The sequence below is a fragment of the Camelina sativa genome, chromosome 7 (genome assembly GCF_030686135.1).
Source record: "Camelina sativa cultivar CO46 ecotype springtype chromosome 7, ASM3068613v1".
Classification (NCBI taxonomy): domain Eukaryota; kingdom Viridiplantae; phylum Streptophyta; class Magnoliopsida; order Brassicales; family Brassicaceae; genus Camelina; species Camelina sativa.
In genome coordinates this window covers 14,708,088-14,724,900 of record NC_141886.1, presented here as the reverse complement: position 1 = coordinate 14,724,900, position 16,813 = coordinate 14,708,088, and the positions used below count along the sequence as shown (strand labels likewise).

The following is a 16,813-nucleotide window of genomic DNA, read 5'->3' as shown; positions in this document are numbered from 1 at the left end:
AATTTTGTAATTTTATGTATGAAAAATAGTTATGTTTGTTGTTTGTTTTTATTTTAATTTTTGAACATGTCTAGTGAAAGTTTTTTTTAATATGACCCGTGCTTAGGTAAGATTTTATTTCCAACTGCACAATAAAATTTCGGAAATCACGATTAAGTGTAATAAATTGCCAAGATTTTATTCCTTTTTATTCTAAGAGTATATTTTTATACATAACAATATATATTTTGTAACAATACATGGAATACTAAATATTTTATTTAGGAAATTGTATAAATCATTGGAATATTCTCTTTAAGAGAATTCTTTGGAATATTCTTAAGTGTATTAATATAGCCCACGGATTGACCAATTAATCTATAACGTTTTTTTGTAACCAATCTATATTTTTAATCTATAACCTATTTTGTAACCGACTTATAAAAATTATATAGTCTACAAAAAAAGGTTGTGTACTTCCGTTTTATTATATAGGAGATCAAAATACAACAATATTTCATGTAGTATTATATATAAAAAAATAAATTAAAATTAAAATCAGAAAACAAAACACAGAAGAAAAAATATTTGTAGACATTTTATTAAATGAGTTTAAATATTGAGTTGAATTTATATAATAAGTTTAGGATTTCAATGTTTCAAATAAACATACCTATACCTTGGGTTGAGTTTAGAAATGAGGATTTAGAGTTTACATTTTACAATTAAACGAGATAATTTGTCAGTTTAAATTTATAAATAAAGATTTAGAGTTTAAATCTTACAATTAAACAAGATTATATGTAAGTTTGAGTTTATAAAAGAAAATTAGAGTATATAAAAAAGAGAGAGAGAGATGGTGGCGTCTTCTCGCTCTGAGGGCAATTCCCTGGGTGATCTTCGATTTTCTTTCTTTCCCCCTCCTTCTCCGATTTGGAGTTTCTTTCCGACCAACAAATACAGTTTTTTGTCTTTGTTTGGACGGTTTTTGTCTGTTACAGCTAATTGTTGACAACTACCGTTCCGTGTCTTTCGCGTTCAATAACCGCTTCGACAAACCGCCATGGCCGAACCCATATATATACAGTCCTCTGGTTTGTTGGATTCACACACTTTTCAATTCCCCTTTCTCAACCCTCCATTTGATAAACAAAAAAATGAGTGACCATCTTCTAAAAAATCTCCAGAATTTGGACTTGGGAATCAATGAGGCTCTGATTCCTTTACCACTAGAGTTATGTGGCCATGCTGCAAATACGAATCGATTCTCCTTAATCGTTTCGGTTTTGAACCCAAAGAAGCAAAATTTGAGAGCGATTCTGGGGAAAATGCCAAGAATCTGGGGTTTTGCTAATAAATGTCGTCGGCCTATTCTTGGGGAAGGAAAGGTTCTATTCATTTTCAAGTCTGAAGAAACACTTAACCTTGTCCTTCGGCGTGGTCCATGGTCTTTCAACAACTGGATGGTGACGGTTCACAGATGGTATCCAAACATTACGGATGAGGCTATGAAGTTCATCCCTTTCTGGATCCAGGTTCGTGGTATACCTGTTCAATATCTCACAACTGCAATGGTTAATTACATTGGAACAAAACTTGGTGCTGTTGAGGATATAGATTTCAATGAAAATGCTAATCTTGTTGAATTTGTGTAAACTGGAACTGTGATCAACCCTTAAGGTTCCAAAGGAACTTCCAATTCGCTGGGGGCGAAAATACCATTCTCAAGTTTCGCTATGAGCGGCTTAAGAATTTCTGCTCTAAATGTGGTGCTTTAACTCATGATGCAAAAGAATGTCCACTCTCCTTTGATGAACCTCCTGATAATGATCCTAATAATGATAATCCACCGGAGAATGATGAGGCAGGGGATGCAGATCAGGATGAATACTACCCACATTCGGACCAGTTTCCTGATTTGCAGGATGCAGACACAGACACTCCTCAAGAAGTCTACGCAGATGGTTATATCCCAGGATTATAGAAGGAACCAAAGGACAAATAATTTATAATCACTGAGTCTGACGATTCTTCTGCTCCGAGTGTCTTTGAAGAACAGAACTCACTGCAGAGGGTCTTCGGTATCTACTGATGAAATTCAAAGATGGTGGTCTCAATGCTCAGACACATTTGCTGTCACAAGATAGTCTCATGACTTCTACCAAGAAGCGCAAGAATGAAGATCTCGAACAAAACTATCGGCAGTGTGAAGCATCAAAAGATCTGACGGTCCTGAGTCAAATCAAGAAGAGGAACAAGATTGAGTCTAAGGCATTTTCCAATACCAACCATATGGATGTAGCCGCGGGGGGGGGGAGGGGGGTACCTCTAATTCCTCCATGAGAGTCTTCTCCTAGAACTGTCAGAGCATATGTTCGCCGCTGACTCAATATCGATGAAAACGTTTATGTATTATGTTAAAACCACATGTACTGTTTTTATGTGAAACATTAAACGATTGTAATGTAGTATGCAACTTTGCTTCTGTATTAGGTTATAATAACATTGTAACTGAACCCCCCCCCCCCCCCCCCCCCTAAGTCGGAGTGGTGGATTAGCAATGATGTGGGATGATGATGTTCAGTTGTCCGCTCTGTTTCAGAATGAACTCATCATTGATTCTCACATCAAGTTTAATAATAATGACTTTTATTTTTCTGGTGTTTATGGTAACCCAAATCCAAGCTTACGACATATTTTTTGGGACTATCTCGAACACCATAGCTCTACTCGTCTTGGTCCATGGTTGATTGCAGGAGACTTCAATAAGATTACCAGTAACATGGAGAAAGTTGGAGGTCCTACTAGGGAACCATGGACATTCAGAAGGTTTAATTCACATGATTTCCACCTGTGATCTTAGTGATTTAAAATCAAAAAGAGACAAGTTCTCCTGGGTTGGAGAACGCCGCAGCTATACCGTTAAGTGTTGTTTAGACAGGGTGATGATCAATTCGGAATGGGCAGCTTTGTTCCCCAATGCAGAGGCAGAGTTTCTTGAAATTAATGGATCAGATCATAAGCCTATTCTCACAAACTTTAACCCGGTACAACAAGCTTCTACCAAAACATTCCGGTTTGATAAAAGACTCACAGAGATAGAAAATTTTGCTCATACAGTCGAGCGAGGGTGGAACTTATGCAAAAAACAGAGCTACTGTTCCATATGTGATCAAATAAATGCCTGCAGAAGAATGATGGCTAAAAAGAAACACACTACTAATCTAAATTCAGCCAAACAAATAGAGTACTTTCAAACAGAACTTAACAGAGCTATGGAGAGTATGAACATGGCTATACGAAGGCACATTCCAAGGCTTCAAGCAGAACTAAGCAAGGCATATAGGGACGAAGAATACTATTGGCACACAAAAAGTAGAAATAAATGGTTGCATTGCGGGGATCGTAATACTGGTTTCTTTCATGCGAGTACAAAAATTAGATATGCGAAGAATCTAATATCCTTTATTAAGGATATGGATGGTAAATTATATAGTGGAGGTCAAAACATTGGTGACCATGCCCAAAACTATTTCTCCACAGTTTATACATCAAGCAGAATACCGGTATCATCAACTGATTTTGGAGATTTTCCTGTGACAGTTACTCCAGATATCAATGCAGACCTAACAATAGACTTTACAACTGAAGAAATATATGATGCACTCTCTCATATTGGTGATGACAAAGCTCCCGGACCTGATGGTCTTACAGCACGCTTCTACAAAGAATATTGGGAAATCATTGGTCCAGACGTTACAAAGGAGGTTAAAGATTTCTTTGAGACTGCATACATGAAGTCAACTGTAAACCATACCAATATATGTCTCATCCCAAAGACACCTGAGGCTGCTACTCTATCAGGCTTTAGACCTATTGCCTTTTGCAATGTTTTATATAAAATTATATCCAAATGTCTTGTTAATAGGCTTAAAAAACATCTTGATGATATATTTTCAGATACTCAAGCTGCATTCATACCAGGAAGATTGGTCACAGACAATATTATAATAGCACACGAAGTTATGCACTCAGTAAAATCTAGAAAGAGAGTCTCAAAAGATTATATGGCAATTAAAACTGATGTCATTAAAGCCTATGATAGAGTTGAATGGGATTTCCTAGAAACAACAATGATCCTATTTGGTTTTTCAAAAAAGTGGATACAATGGATCATGGCCTCTGTTCGTTCGGTAAATTATTCAATTCTAATCAATGGCTCACCATATGGAATGGTTGTTCCAGAACGAGTCATAATAAATCACTTAATCGACATAAGAGTAAAAGATGGTGATATTAGTGGAGTGAGAATAGGAAATGGAGTTCCCCCCCCATCACACATCTCCAATTTGCTGATGATTTCCTTTACTTTTGCCAAGCAAACGCTAGGAACTGCAGAGCAATAAAAGAGGCATTTGAGGTCTATGAGTATTATTCCGGACAACAGATCAACACCAGTAAATCGCTTATAACTTTTGGTTTTCGGGTTCCCGGCCAGTTGCAGAACATGCTAAAAACAATCCTGCAAATTCCTAACCATGGAGGTGGAGGCAAATACCTTGGTCTGCCGGAACAGTTTGGTAGAAAAAAGAGTGAAATGTTCCGCTACATTATTGACAAAGTAAAGGATCGAACATCGAGTTGGCGTGGGAGATATCTATCACCTGCTAGAAAGGAGATACTTAACGGTTGCTATGGCAATGCCTGTATATTCAGTGTCCTGCTTTAAACTCCTTTTGGGTGTACTTTCTGAGATAGACAGTATACTTCAAAAATTTTGGTGGGAGAAAAGCAGTCATGATAGAGGAATCTCATGGGTAGCATGGAAATGTTTACAACACTCAAAAGCAGAGGGAGGACTTGGTTTCAACAAACATGGAGAATGATACAACATCCTAATTCATTGTTTGCAAAGATTTACAAAAGTAGATATTGTCGAGATGATAACATCCTAGACGCATGTCAAAGAGCCAATCAATCTTATGGTTGGGCATCAATTCTTGAAGGTTTAAAGGTTATTAAATTAGGATACCGGTTTGCTGTTGGCGATGGTAAAAGTATTCGGTTAAATATAGATAATGTTACTGCAACTCATCCACCGAAGCCAGTTCATACTTCATACTACTATAACAAGCTCCGACTCTCACATTGGAGACCTTATCTGCATAAATGGTGACTATCGACATTGGGATTCTGCAATAATACTAAATGAGATAACGGATGAAGATCAAGAACACATTCACAACATCTATCTTTCATGCGTCACTAACCTAGACAAAATTATATGGCACTATACTAAATCAGAGAATTATACGGTCCGCTCAGGATATTGGCTGTCTATGCATAATCTAGATACCACCTATTCCTCATGGCTCTCTAATACTCAAACAAAAAATATGGAAAGCTGATATTTTACCAAAATTAAAACACTTCCTATGGCGTATTCTTTCCAAAGCTTTGCCAACTCTTACACGTTTGCAAAGTCGTGGAGTGAACCTAGATCTGATTTGTCTCCGTTCTCTTCAGGCGGATGAAACCATTGAAACATACTTTTTTCATGTCCTTTTGCTGAATCAATATGGTTGTGTACCAACTTGTCAACTTCTATTCTTGCTTCAAATTATGCTAATGCTGAGTCCTTTCTCGAGGTTTTGTTTGACTTTTATAAGAACAGTAATAATAACAACCCGAGTGTGGAACAATTTCTTCCATTCTGGCTGTTGTGGCATATATGGAAAAGTAGAAATAAAATTTACTTTTGAAGGCATAAAGGACACTCCAAGAAACATTGTTGTTCGCACATACTCTGATGTTCGAGAATGGATTCGGTTACATGAGGAGACAATAAACAGGAAGAACAATACCTTTACACAAATAACGAGAACATGGTCAAAACCCCTGCCTCCTTACATAAAATGCAACTATGATGCTACTTTTGATCATCTAACAAACCAGTCAAAAGAGGGTTGGATTCTTAGAGACCACAATGGTGTTTCTTAAGGATGGGGAGCTTCGGTACTAGGCCGTGTATCATCACCTCTTGAAGCAGAAGCTAAAGCCCTTTTATCAGCATTACAACAAACTTGGATCAGAGGAATTACATGTGTAGAATTTGATGGCGATAATGAATCACTTACAAAGATACTATAGGGTGAACTTATAGATATATCCATTGCTGGTATTATTCAAGATATCAAGTATTGGGCTACTCGGTTCGACAATACACGATTTGTTTTTTCCCTAAGAACATGTAATTATGCTGCCCATTATTTAGCAAAGTTTGGTTGTACTAATTGTAATTTCTATTCAGATTGTTTTTCTCCACCGTCTTGGCTTTCCAAGCAATTGTATAACGATTATTTTCAATCATTAATATAAGGGAGATTTTCATAAATAGCACTATTTTAAGTTTTTCTTCCAATATTAGCACACATGAATGTTCCAAAACTAACACAAAATTATATCTTTAATTTTGAAATCTAAATTATTAAATACAATTGTTCTCTTATCTCATCAACTATTACAAATCTGGAATTTTCATCCTCCGTGAGATTCGAGATTGGGTCAAAGATATCGGAGACTCACAATGGTAGCTCTCAAGTTGGCATCTCTCGTCGATCTTGGATTGGCTTCTCCTCTACCGTTCCTGCTTTCCTCTGGTCTCCGCATCTCTAGTTATCTCTCTCTCTCTCTCTCTTTCTCTCTCTCTCTCCCTCTCTCTACTTGTTTTTATCTCTTTCGATGCTGAGAAGAGTTAATTTACATTTTTTTTATTTCTTTTGCATGTTTTTCTCTGATTGGTACTCTGATTTTTCTTGTAAAGTTTCAAATTGCTCGATTTGGGACTACGCTTGCGAGATATAATATTAATCATCTTATACGGATGTCCACATTGATGAATTTACAGGTTTTTTGATGGTGAAATGGATGTAAATTATCAGTCTAGTTCATGAACGAACTTATACAGTTATACTATATGAGTTGAACAAATGTAAGAACTTTTTTGATCTTTTACTTATGACACTGTTTGTTTACAGTTATTATCTTCAAATGTTTCTTTGTATCGAAACTCTGATCCTGCCCTTGGTAATATATATTGAAGGTAAGATATATTGCTTAGATTGTGGAATCATGGATGTTAAATATATACAACTAGAGACTAGCTGTATATAAAGCTTCTTCAGATGTTTCTTTCAATTTTTTTGTTGGCATTCTCATATATATATACAGCTAGGGACTAGGGAGGAGTGATGGAAATCTTTTTGCTTTGAGGGCTTAAAGAAGCTTGTGATCACAATGTAGGAGTCAGCAAAATATTGTGTGTCCAGACTCTTGTTTTGTGGAGGATGGAACAGTTCTGAAACTATGAAACTTTCAAGTCTATGGAATAATTCACGTTCAGAGCCTATGAAACTCGTTCAAGTAGTTTTTCCCATGGAATCTGCTCAATCTTCTCTTATTTGGCAACCTCAGCCTCGTTCAGTTCGAAGATGTACGTCCACTCTCTCTCTCTCTCTCTCATTGATCATTGTTTGATATTTCCCTGAAATTCTTCTTCTTCCTCCGAATCTTATTATTTTGTAGTCGTATTTTGAAAATTCAGGAAGCATTGTTGAGAATTCAGGAAGATTTTCCTCAAACATATTTCTAGATTTCAATTTTTATAGCAAAAATTGGGGTTGAAGATATCTCCAAGCGACGTGATGTATCTACATACGACACAAGATACAAGTACGATTTGAATATATTTAAAGAGAGTGTGTTGACATTTCATAGGATTACATTCCTTTATCCAGTTTCACTTTATCTGTTTTTAGACTTCTATGATGCTTGTGAAACATTTTTGGATTGTTTTTGTACTTGTGTGATGTTTATGTGTCATGATAGTGTCATATGTTTCTGTGTTATCACTTAGTTTTAACGATGATTGAACTTAAGGAACGATTCTATGAAATTTGGGAATAATTCTATGAAATTCGAGAAGGCTTCTATGAAATTCAGGAAGGCTTATTTGAACTTCAAGATGAACTTCATAAATTATTTTGGATTTTCTAACATCAAGATGTGCATAAAAATGAAATCATTACCACTTAGGCACTTACTAATGGAGTAATCTACTAATATTTGACACATTTTTTTTAAATAAAATGTTAAATTATATTCAAAAGAAAAATAATTGTTTTACAACTAGTGCAACACTTTTTGATCATTTTGTGTTTGAGAAATTTTTTGAAACAAATCATATCATATATAAACACATTGAAGCAAAAAAAAATAGTCATTTAAAAACATATATATTTAAAATTTAGGAAGGATAAAATAATATTCAGGAAAGACTCATTGCAATTGGGGTTGAAGATATCTCCAAGCGACGTGATGTATCTACATACGACACAAGATGCAAGCACGATTTGAATATATTTAAAGAGAGTACTCATTGCAATTCACGATCATTTTCATAAAAAAAAATGATTGAAATATCATATGAGATTACATTTTGAAAGTTGGTTTCTGTATAAACCTCATACTCGAGTAATTTGTGATACATTAAAGCACCACAAAAAAATAAAAGATTCAAAAATTTATTTCTTTAAATTAGGAAGAATTTCATAATATTTAGGAAAACATATTTAAATTTTAGGAAGGGTTTCCTAAATGTTCATAAATCTCAAAAATAGTAACCATCATAACCAAATAATCTTCCATTACTTTGCCTCATCCACACTACTAGCCAAATAAGTGGTGTAGGCTGCTAACCCAGGGGATTCTTTTTTGATAGAAGGCATTCACGAACATAACCGAGGACATACAAGTTGAAGAAGCCAAAGACATAAAAAAAAAAAATGAACACTTGGTATGCAATAACTTTGGCAAGAAGAGAAATCATTCACGCATGACTTTTAAACTAAAAAATTTAAACATTTTATCTTCTGAAAAGAGAGATGGGATTAAACGTGAAAAGTCAGAGAAACAATAAACCTTAGGAGACCCATGATCAACGTAAATTAGCATGATTAAGATTTAGGATGAATATTAGTCTCTATAGGAAGATAAAATGCAAGTGCTTCTATTGCAAACGTCACATAGACAAAATCAAAATAAAAATGATTAAGAGGTAATCTCAAATCAGACTGAACAGTTTGATTCACTTAGGGCATCATTAATGGGAGAACAATTTTTGTGTTCTTAGATTAAATATATAGTGAAAATAATGTTAGATCAGTTGTTAAGATCATAGGTAAAAAAAATGGGAGAACTAATTATGGTGTTCTTAGAATAAAGATATAGTGAAATAATATTCTTAAACATATTACAATTATAAAAACTTATAAAATAACATTTAAATTGCTTACTTATATAAAAGCAATTATATACTTATAAATTAATATAATATTCTTAAACATATTACAATTATAAAAACTTATAAATTAACATTTAAATTGCTTACTTATATAAAAGCAATTGTATACTTATAAATTAATATAATATTCTTAAACATATTACAATTATAAAAACTTATAAATTAACATTTAAATTACTTACTTATATAAAAGCAATTGTATACTTATAAATTAATATAATATTCTTAAACATATTACAATTATAAAAACTTATAAATTAACATTTAAATTGCTTACTTATATAAAAGCAATTGTATACTTATAAATTAATATAATATTCTTAAACATATTACAATTATAAAAACTTATAAATTAACATTTAAATTGCTTCCTTATATAAATGAAATATTTTTTTTTCCATAAAATCTCGTCCAATCACATGAAGCCACGTCAAATAAGAACTGGGCTTAGATCAGTTCTACATCAAGAACTAAAAAAAATGTTCTAAGCCACTATTCATTATTTTTATAATTTTTTTGGGCTAAAAACACCCTTGATGTTCTCCCATTAATGATGGCCTAAGATCAATACAGACTATGTGAATTTAATACCCATCAAATCATGAATAATCACTTAATTCCATAACCATTGAATCATGAGCAATCATCAAATCAGATTTGTTTTGCTCTTAATTTTGATAATCAGATTACAGATTTGGTCGATGAGATCTCAATCTCATCTTTCACGGTGGCGTCGACGTCCGAGAAACAACACGCTTTCTCCATAAGAAAGTCACTATCATCATCTCCTCCTTCACCACTAGCTTCGGCTGTTCGAGCTCCTTTGGCAAGGAAACCGACCATGAATATCCCTTTTGGCAGCAGAACTGGTTTATCGGTCTGCTTTTCGTCATGCGTTTGGAATTCTTCTGTCTCTTTATCTTCCCTTACCTTAGCCTCGATCCTGATTTCGATTACACATCTGTCTCCGCCGCCGCATCTGGTAAAGAAGGAGTTGAGGTGTGTTTCGTTCCATTCAATGCCTTTCAAAATCGGGATGACGATTGATGGAGGAAGACGATCCCGGAGACGATGATTGTTGGAGGAAGACAATGCCATAAGAAGACTGATACGACATCATAGCAAGTATTATGACACAAAATTTTAACTTTAGAACGACAAAAAATAAAAAAACGGAGGGAGTAGTTTGTAGATATATATTTTAATTATTAAAAATTTAAAAAATTATGAGTTGAAATAATCTTACCAATATAAGATTAGACTTTCGGATGTTATCAATTTTATGGATACTGGACAAGAAGAGTATTCCGTTCCTAAAAAAACAGGTACATCTAGGTTATATACGTGAAATAAATGAAATTGAAACCGAATCCAAATTTGATTTAACAATTGGAAATGTTTGGATTAGTTTACAATAATATATACGTAAATATTAACGTCACCTAACTAAATATTAGTTTAGAATAATATTAACGTCACCTAACTAAATCATATATTTCAATAAATAATAATAATTTCAATATGTATTGATGCTATTTTTGTAACAATTAAAAGTGTATGCTAAGTTTAGAAGAAATACTTGAATTAGTGTTACTATAGGGTATTTATCTTAATATAAATCATTTTTGCTGAAAAAAAGGAAGATTAGAGTCTATAGTTGAATGAGATTATGTGTCAATTTGAGTTTATAAAGGAACATTATTTATATTATATTTATAAAATATATGAAAAAATTTAGAAAGGTAATTTGTGTATATATTAATAAGCTTACACACAAATTTATAAAATTTTCAAATTTTTAGTAGTTTTTTTGGTAAAGTTTGAAAGAGAGGGTATTTTTGAAAAATAGTATTAAAAAGGATGTATTTTCGAAATTCTCCAATTAAAGTATCTTTTTTTATTGATGTATTATCAATTTACAACTCTGTCATGTCATATAATCGTCAACTAAAAATCCGAATTAAACTTGTGATATAATGTGAAACTATATTTTACATTGGTGTTGTTAAGTTTAAAGCGTAATAAAATATCAAATTAATAATATTTTAATTTTTTTATTGTTATTATTGATTCAAAATCATTCCGTCATACAGTAAAACCTCTATAAATTAATATTCTATAAATTAATAAATTTTGTTAGTCCGAAGTTGGGCCATTGTAAAAAAATAACAAAATTCGATAAGATAATAAGATAATAATTTATTTGAAATTCCTATGTAAATTATGGTTCCAATAATATCATAAATTAATAATCATGCAAATTTACACATATATATAATATGTTGATATAATAATGTATGTTTCTCCTAAATCTCATATCTATAAAATAATTGTTATGTTGTATTTTCAAACTATAATGATATAAAATATTTTGTAACATTTCATAAAGATAGCTATATATATTTTTTTAAGTTTTCAGTTTCCAAATATCCATCATTTACATTTTGATAGTTTGATTGTCTACTAAAATACAACAATTGATATTATTATTCATGAATTTATATATGTCATGTGTATAAGTGGATTTGTGTATTGTATTTGTAATTTATTGTTAATAATTTTTCTAAATATTACAAATTCAATTCCAATACTATAAAATTTAGAACATTTGAAAATCTAATTTTATTTTGTTAAAGTTGTTTCAATTCATAATTTTTTAAAATTAAACTATTAAAAATATATCTATATATTAATAATTATTAATTTATACTATAAAATAATAATTATAAATAAATTAATATCATTATAAAATAATAAAATGTCTTCATTCCAAACATTATTAATTTATAGAGAATTTACTTATTTAACTCGTAGACCAATATAACTGGTGGTATTAAAAATTTTTTAGTAGTTACAAGGAAATATGTAATTATGATGTTACAGAAAAGCCACCATTAATGGATCTTTCACTCTCTCTCTCTCTACCGAATTTGTCATCTTCTTCGTCCCCACAAATCACTCTCGAAGCTTGTCTTCCGTACTTGTTCCTCTTCTAAACCTCATTGGACCTAAATCCTGTGCCTCTCCCCATCAGATCGCTCTTCTCTCACCCTCTTAATCTGATCTTTTGAGGTCAGTAACTCTCTCTTCTTACATTATTTGCTCTGTAATTTAATCTTTAGGGTTCATAACTTCATATAATCTCTGCTTGCTTCTCTTTTGTTATCTTTGTAAATTGAGCTGTAGAGCTAGTTTCAAGATTTCATATATCACACACTTGTTTGCTGATTCAACATTAAGATGTAGTTGTTCAATGTTATTAGATTCTTTAGCCTTTAAGTTAATTTCTCTTCTAATGTAACTTAAAGTCATAGCTGATGCCTGATAGGATTAAGTTCTCTGCTTCTTTCATTTGCTTAATCAGACTAATAGTTTACTTACCAGAGCATGTGTTTACTTGACTTTGGGCTTACATTTGTTGGGTTTTCTTCAGCATCCGTTTAATGTCTTCATCAAGCATCACACTACTATTTGCTTCACCTCTCTAGGTTACGCTACAGGTAAGACAATAACCAAAACTAGACATGGAACTGTATGAGATTCTCGAGCAAATAGGAAAAGGATCTTTCGGGTCAGCTCTTCTAGTGAGACATAAGCATGAGAAGAAAAGGATCTTTTTTGCTGCCTCTGATTTGTGGCTGAATAAAAAGTTTGAATTTTGTTTTCTGATATCGTGTATTGGTTTCATTAGATATGTATTGAAAAAGATCCGTCTTGCCCGGCAAACTCAAAGGACCAGACGATCTGCGCATCAAGAGGTTGGCAACTCTGTTTAATCAGTTTTAAATCTTCTAGTGCTCTATGTATGCTAATCCTTTTCGTATGGTTTGATCTTGGTTTCCCCTACTTTGAGTAGATGGAGCTCATCTCGAAAATGCGGCATCCATTTATTGTGGAATACAAAGATTCTTGGGTGGAAAAGGTAAGATAGACCTTCTGACTTAAAACAAAAGTTTATATCATTCCACACCTTTTGAGCTGATAAAGCTTTTGTATTCTTTCTCTTAGGCTTGCTATGTGTGCATCGTCATAGGTTATTGTGAAGGAGGGGACATGTTAGTTTTTTGTTTTTAATGTTTCTGGGGTTTTCAGCTTTTTTTATATCTAGATTCACCTATCTTGTGCTCATTATAGAGATTGTGACGCAGCCTCACTTTCTTCTTATGCTACAGGGCAGAAGCCATCAAGAAAGCCAATGGTGTGCATTTTCAGGAAGAGGTGCGCATTTCTTTTCTAGGTGCTTCTCATGAACATTGATTAGATATAATTATCGTCCTATAATCCTATTTTGTGCTTTCCAGAAACTGTGCAAGTGGCTTGTTCAGCTTCTGATGGCCCTTGATTACTTACACACGAACCATATTCTTCATCGTGATGTCAAGGTATCAATCTCATGTTGCTATCTGCACAATTCAAAGCTTAATGCTGAAACTTTCCAGATGCTAATATTTTGCATTTATGTCCAGTGTTCTAACATATTCTTGACCAAGGAGAAAGATATACGCCTTGGTGAGCTTCTCTTTAAATGTTCTTGTCGACCCATCTTCAGAAAAATAGAATATCAACCTTATTATTGCTGTTACAGGTGATTTTGGGTTAGCCAAGATTCTAACATCCGACAATCTCACTTCCTCCGTGAGTTCTATAATTACTCTATCATATGCATATCTGCCACAGTGTTTCCTTTATATCACTTCTAAGATTAATGATCCTCTTAATGCCAGGTTGTCGGAACTCCCAGCTATATGTGCCCTGAGCTTCTAGCTGATATACCTTATGGTTCTAAATCTGACATTTGGTCTTTAGGTGCGTTTTTTTGTATCTAGCAGTCTATTTTTACGTCACTTATTTTCTGCATAAGGAAGCAGTAATCTACTCTTTGTGCTTGTACTAATAAAGCTTCTTCCATAAGTATCAGAAAAGTTTACTGCAGTTTAGTCTTCATGAATCATTAAATCATAAGGATGACTGAAGAGAGTTCTGATGAAGTCTCTTTATAAATACGAAATTAGGGTCTCTTTATAAGTACGAAATGCAGATAGATTGTGTGGGGTGTTAACTGATTGTGATAGCTTGATACAGTAAGCGATTATCTCGTTCTAATCCCTAGTTGGTTCTTTGATTCAGTTTTTGATTCAGTTTCTGATGTGATAAACAAAGAAAAGCATTCTAAAAACTAACAATTTTATCTTAACAAACATATTGCATGTGTTGCCAAATATGTATCCTAGGATGATTTACTTATGGACACATAAATTTCTTACTGCAGGATGCTGTATATATGAGATGGCTTATCTTAAGCCGGCATTTAAAGCATTTGTAAGTTGCTGTGTGATAGAAACATATCTATCTTTAATGCAACTTTTCATTATAGTGCTTATCAAAACATCTTGGTTAGGATATGCAAGCACTGATTAATAAGATAAACAAGACAATTGTATCTCCGCTCCCCGCAAAATATTCTGGTTCATTGTAAGTTTTTAGTTTTGTTTTGCTTATACCTTCATATATATCTTGGGGGGGGGGGGGGGGGTCTGTTTATTGTTCTGAACCTTCTTTTCAGCCGAGGTCTTGTCAAAAGCATGCTGCGAAAAAACCCAGAAGTTCGGCCATCTGTATGTATAAGTACCTTACCTAGCTTGTTCATATAAACTTAATTGCCAATGTTGTTTGTTAACTATGCGAAGTATAAAATTTTCACAGGCCTCAGATTTACTTAGACATCCACATCTTCAACCTTACGTTCTAGATGTCAAGCTCAGGCTCAATAACCTGAGGAGACGCAAAACATTACCGCCTCAGTTGCCAAATTCTAAGGGGATTATGAAGAAAGCTCATTTTTCTGAACCCGCTGTCACTTGTCCGGCCTTTGGGGAGAGACGACATAGTTCTCTCTGGAATGATAGAGCTTTGAATCCGGAAGCTGAAGAAGACACTGCATCATCTATCAAATGTATAAGTCGCAGGGTTTCAGATTTATCAATTGAGAGCAGCAGTAAAGGAACAGTGATATATAAGCAAGTTTCTTCAAGTGCATCTAATGTCTCGAAGTATCCTCTTGCAAAAACTTCAGCGACATCCAGAAGAACCATGGAAACAGGAAGGAGATTCGAACACTTGGTAATACTCACTCCTTTTTGTTATCTTAGAATCAGTTGCCAAAAAAACACTACAGAGTTCCATTGAAAGAAAATTATTGCGGTCTGAATTATCTTTATAAACTTCACAGATGCTATTACATGGCTGCCAATACCATTACCAGACAATCCTGTCTTGTTTTTGTTTCTCTACATGTCTCAGATTTCTAAATACCAAAAAGCCTTGTCTTGTAGAATTAATACCTTAGACACTGATGACCATGATTGCCTTTTGCTTGGTGTTCAGCATCCAGTTTCAGGCGGTACCACCAGCAAGTTAGTTTTTTCGTCTCGCCGGACTTCTCTACCATTCACGAAAAGGGCTACAACCCAAGAAGCTGCAGCATACAATCCAACAGTTGGGATCTTGCAGAAAGTGAAGTCTCCAGAATATTTCATTAATGAGCCACAAGTTGATAAGATTGGTATTTTTCCGTTAGCTCCATATGAACAGGACATCTTCTTTACTCCCATGCAAAGGAAAACATCGTCCAAAAGCTCATCTGTCTCAGACCGCTCTATAACAAAAGACAAATGCACAGTTGAAACGTGTAAATCAGGATCTGATAACATCACAAGGTGGCAGGGTATCCAACACAACATGTTAGAATACATAAGCGACGGGTCATCATCATCTGATCAAAATGCAACTGCGGGTGCATCAAGCCAGACCACATCATCTAACACAAGAAGATGTCGATTTGACCCATCATCGTATCGTCAACGAGCTGATGCTTTGGAGGGCTTGCTCGAGTTTAGTGCCAGATTGTTACAAGAAGGGAGATATGATGAACTCAACGTGTTGCTTAAGCCTTTTGGCCCAGGTAAGGTGTCTCCCAGAGAAACCGCTATATGGATCGCAAAGAGCTTGAAGGAGAATCAGGACAAGGCAAAAACGGCAGATCTAAAATGTTAATAGAGAGATACCACCTGTGGGTCTCCCCTGACAGGCTTCACTTTGTCTTAATGTTCGGTTTAGCAAGTTATGCTTATGTAGAGTTTATTTAGGTATGATGGCTGACACTTGTAAAAGATGAGTAACAGAAGTAGTAGGTTGCATTTCTGAACTCTTTGCTTGAGCCGAACTGCTAGCTTTGCATTTTTAATTTGTAGACCTTGATAGGACTAACACTTTTTACGTCTTCTGTTAATTCAGGCTTCAAAAAGGTTTCCAATTTCTTTAATGATTGTTTTTTTTTGGTTTGAAGTATTTTCATACATTTTAGAATTTTTTGCGTTTTTAGTTTGTTATTAAAAAAGGTAATAAGTATTTTGCGGAAAAAACTTCCCAAGGTAAATAATCTTAAAGGCATCGATGACCCAAGATTGATTACGA

General features: G+C 33.9%; 2 protein-coding genes and 1 long non-coding RNA gene across 7 annotated transcripts; all 3 read left to right on the top strand.

The window, feature by feature from the left end:
- The first annotated feature begins 1,136 nt into the window (after positions 1-1,136).
- Positions 1,137-4,708, top strand: LOC147941209 (uncharacterized). The gene is made up of 5 exons (XM_087458421.1): positions 1,137-1,619; positions 1,709-1,943; positions 2,039-2,277; positions 2,736-4,269; positions 4,359-4,708. The coding sequence occupies exons 1-5, from the start codon at positions 1,137-1,139 to the stop codon at positions 4,706-4,708; spliced, it is 2,841 nt and encodes a 946-aa protein (XP_087314547.1).
- Positions 4,709-6,413: 1,705 nt separating this feature from the next.
- Positions 6,414-7,975, top strand: LOC147941208 (uncharacterized). Its single transcript, XR_015560683.1, has 2 exons — positions 6,414-7,471; positions 7,583-7,975. It is a non-coding gene; the product is annotated as an uncharacterized LOC147941208 (long non-coding RNA).
- Positions 7,976-12,189: 4,214 nt separating this feature from the next.
- On the top strand, positions 12,190-16,661 carry LOC104700970 (serine/threonine-protein kinase Nek1). Of its 5 annotated transcripts, none has more exons than XM_010416591.3 (15): positions 12,190-12,412; positions 12,774-12,840; positions 13,032-13,098; positions 13,197-13,262; positions 13,349-13,395; positions 13,513-13,558; positions 13,642-13,722; positions 13,807-13,849; positions 13,926-13,975; positions 14,065-14,146; positions 14,610-14,659; positions 14,739-14,812; positions 14,904-14,955; positions 15,044-15,460; positions 15,725-16,661. In XM_010416591.3, exons 4-15 carry the CDS (start codon positions 13,197-13,199, stop codon positions 16,391-16,393), a joined length of 1,677 nt encoding a protein of 558 aa, XP_010414893.2. In that variant the 5' UTR covers positions 12,190-12,412; positions 12,774-12,840; positions 13,032-13,098; the 3' UTR covers positions 16,394-16,661. The 5 variants fall into 5 exon arrangements, with proteins under 5 accessions (XP_010414893.2, XP_087314327.1, XP_010414894.2 ...); XM_087458202.1 differs by having other exon boundaries at positions 12,275-12,412; positions 12,829-12,911; XM_087458201.1 differs by lacking the exon at positions 12,774-12,840 and having other exon boundaries at positions 12,841-13,098.
- Positions 16,662-16,813: the final 152 nt, after the last annotated feature.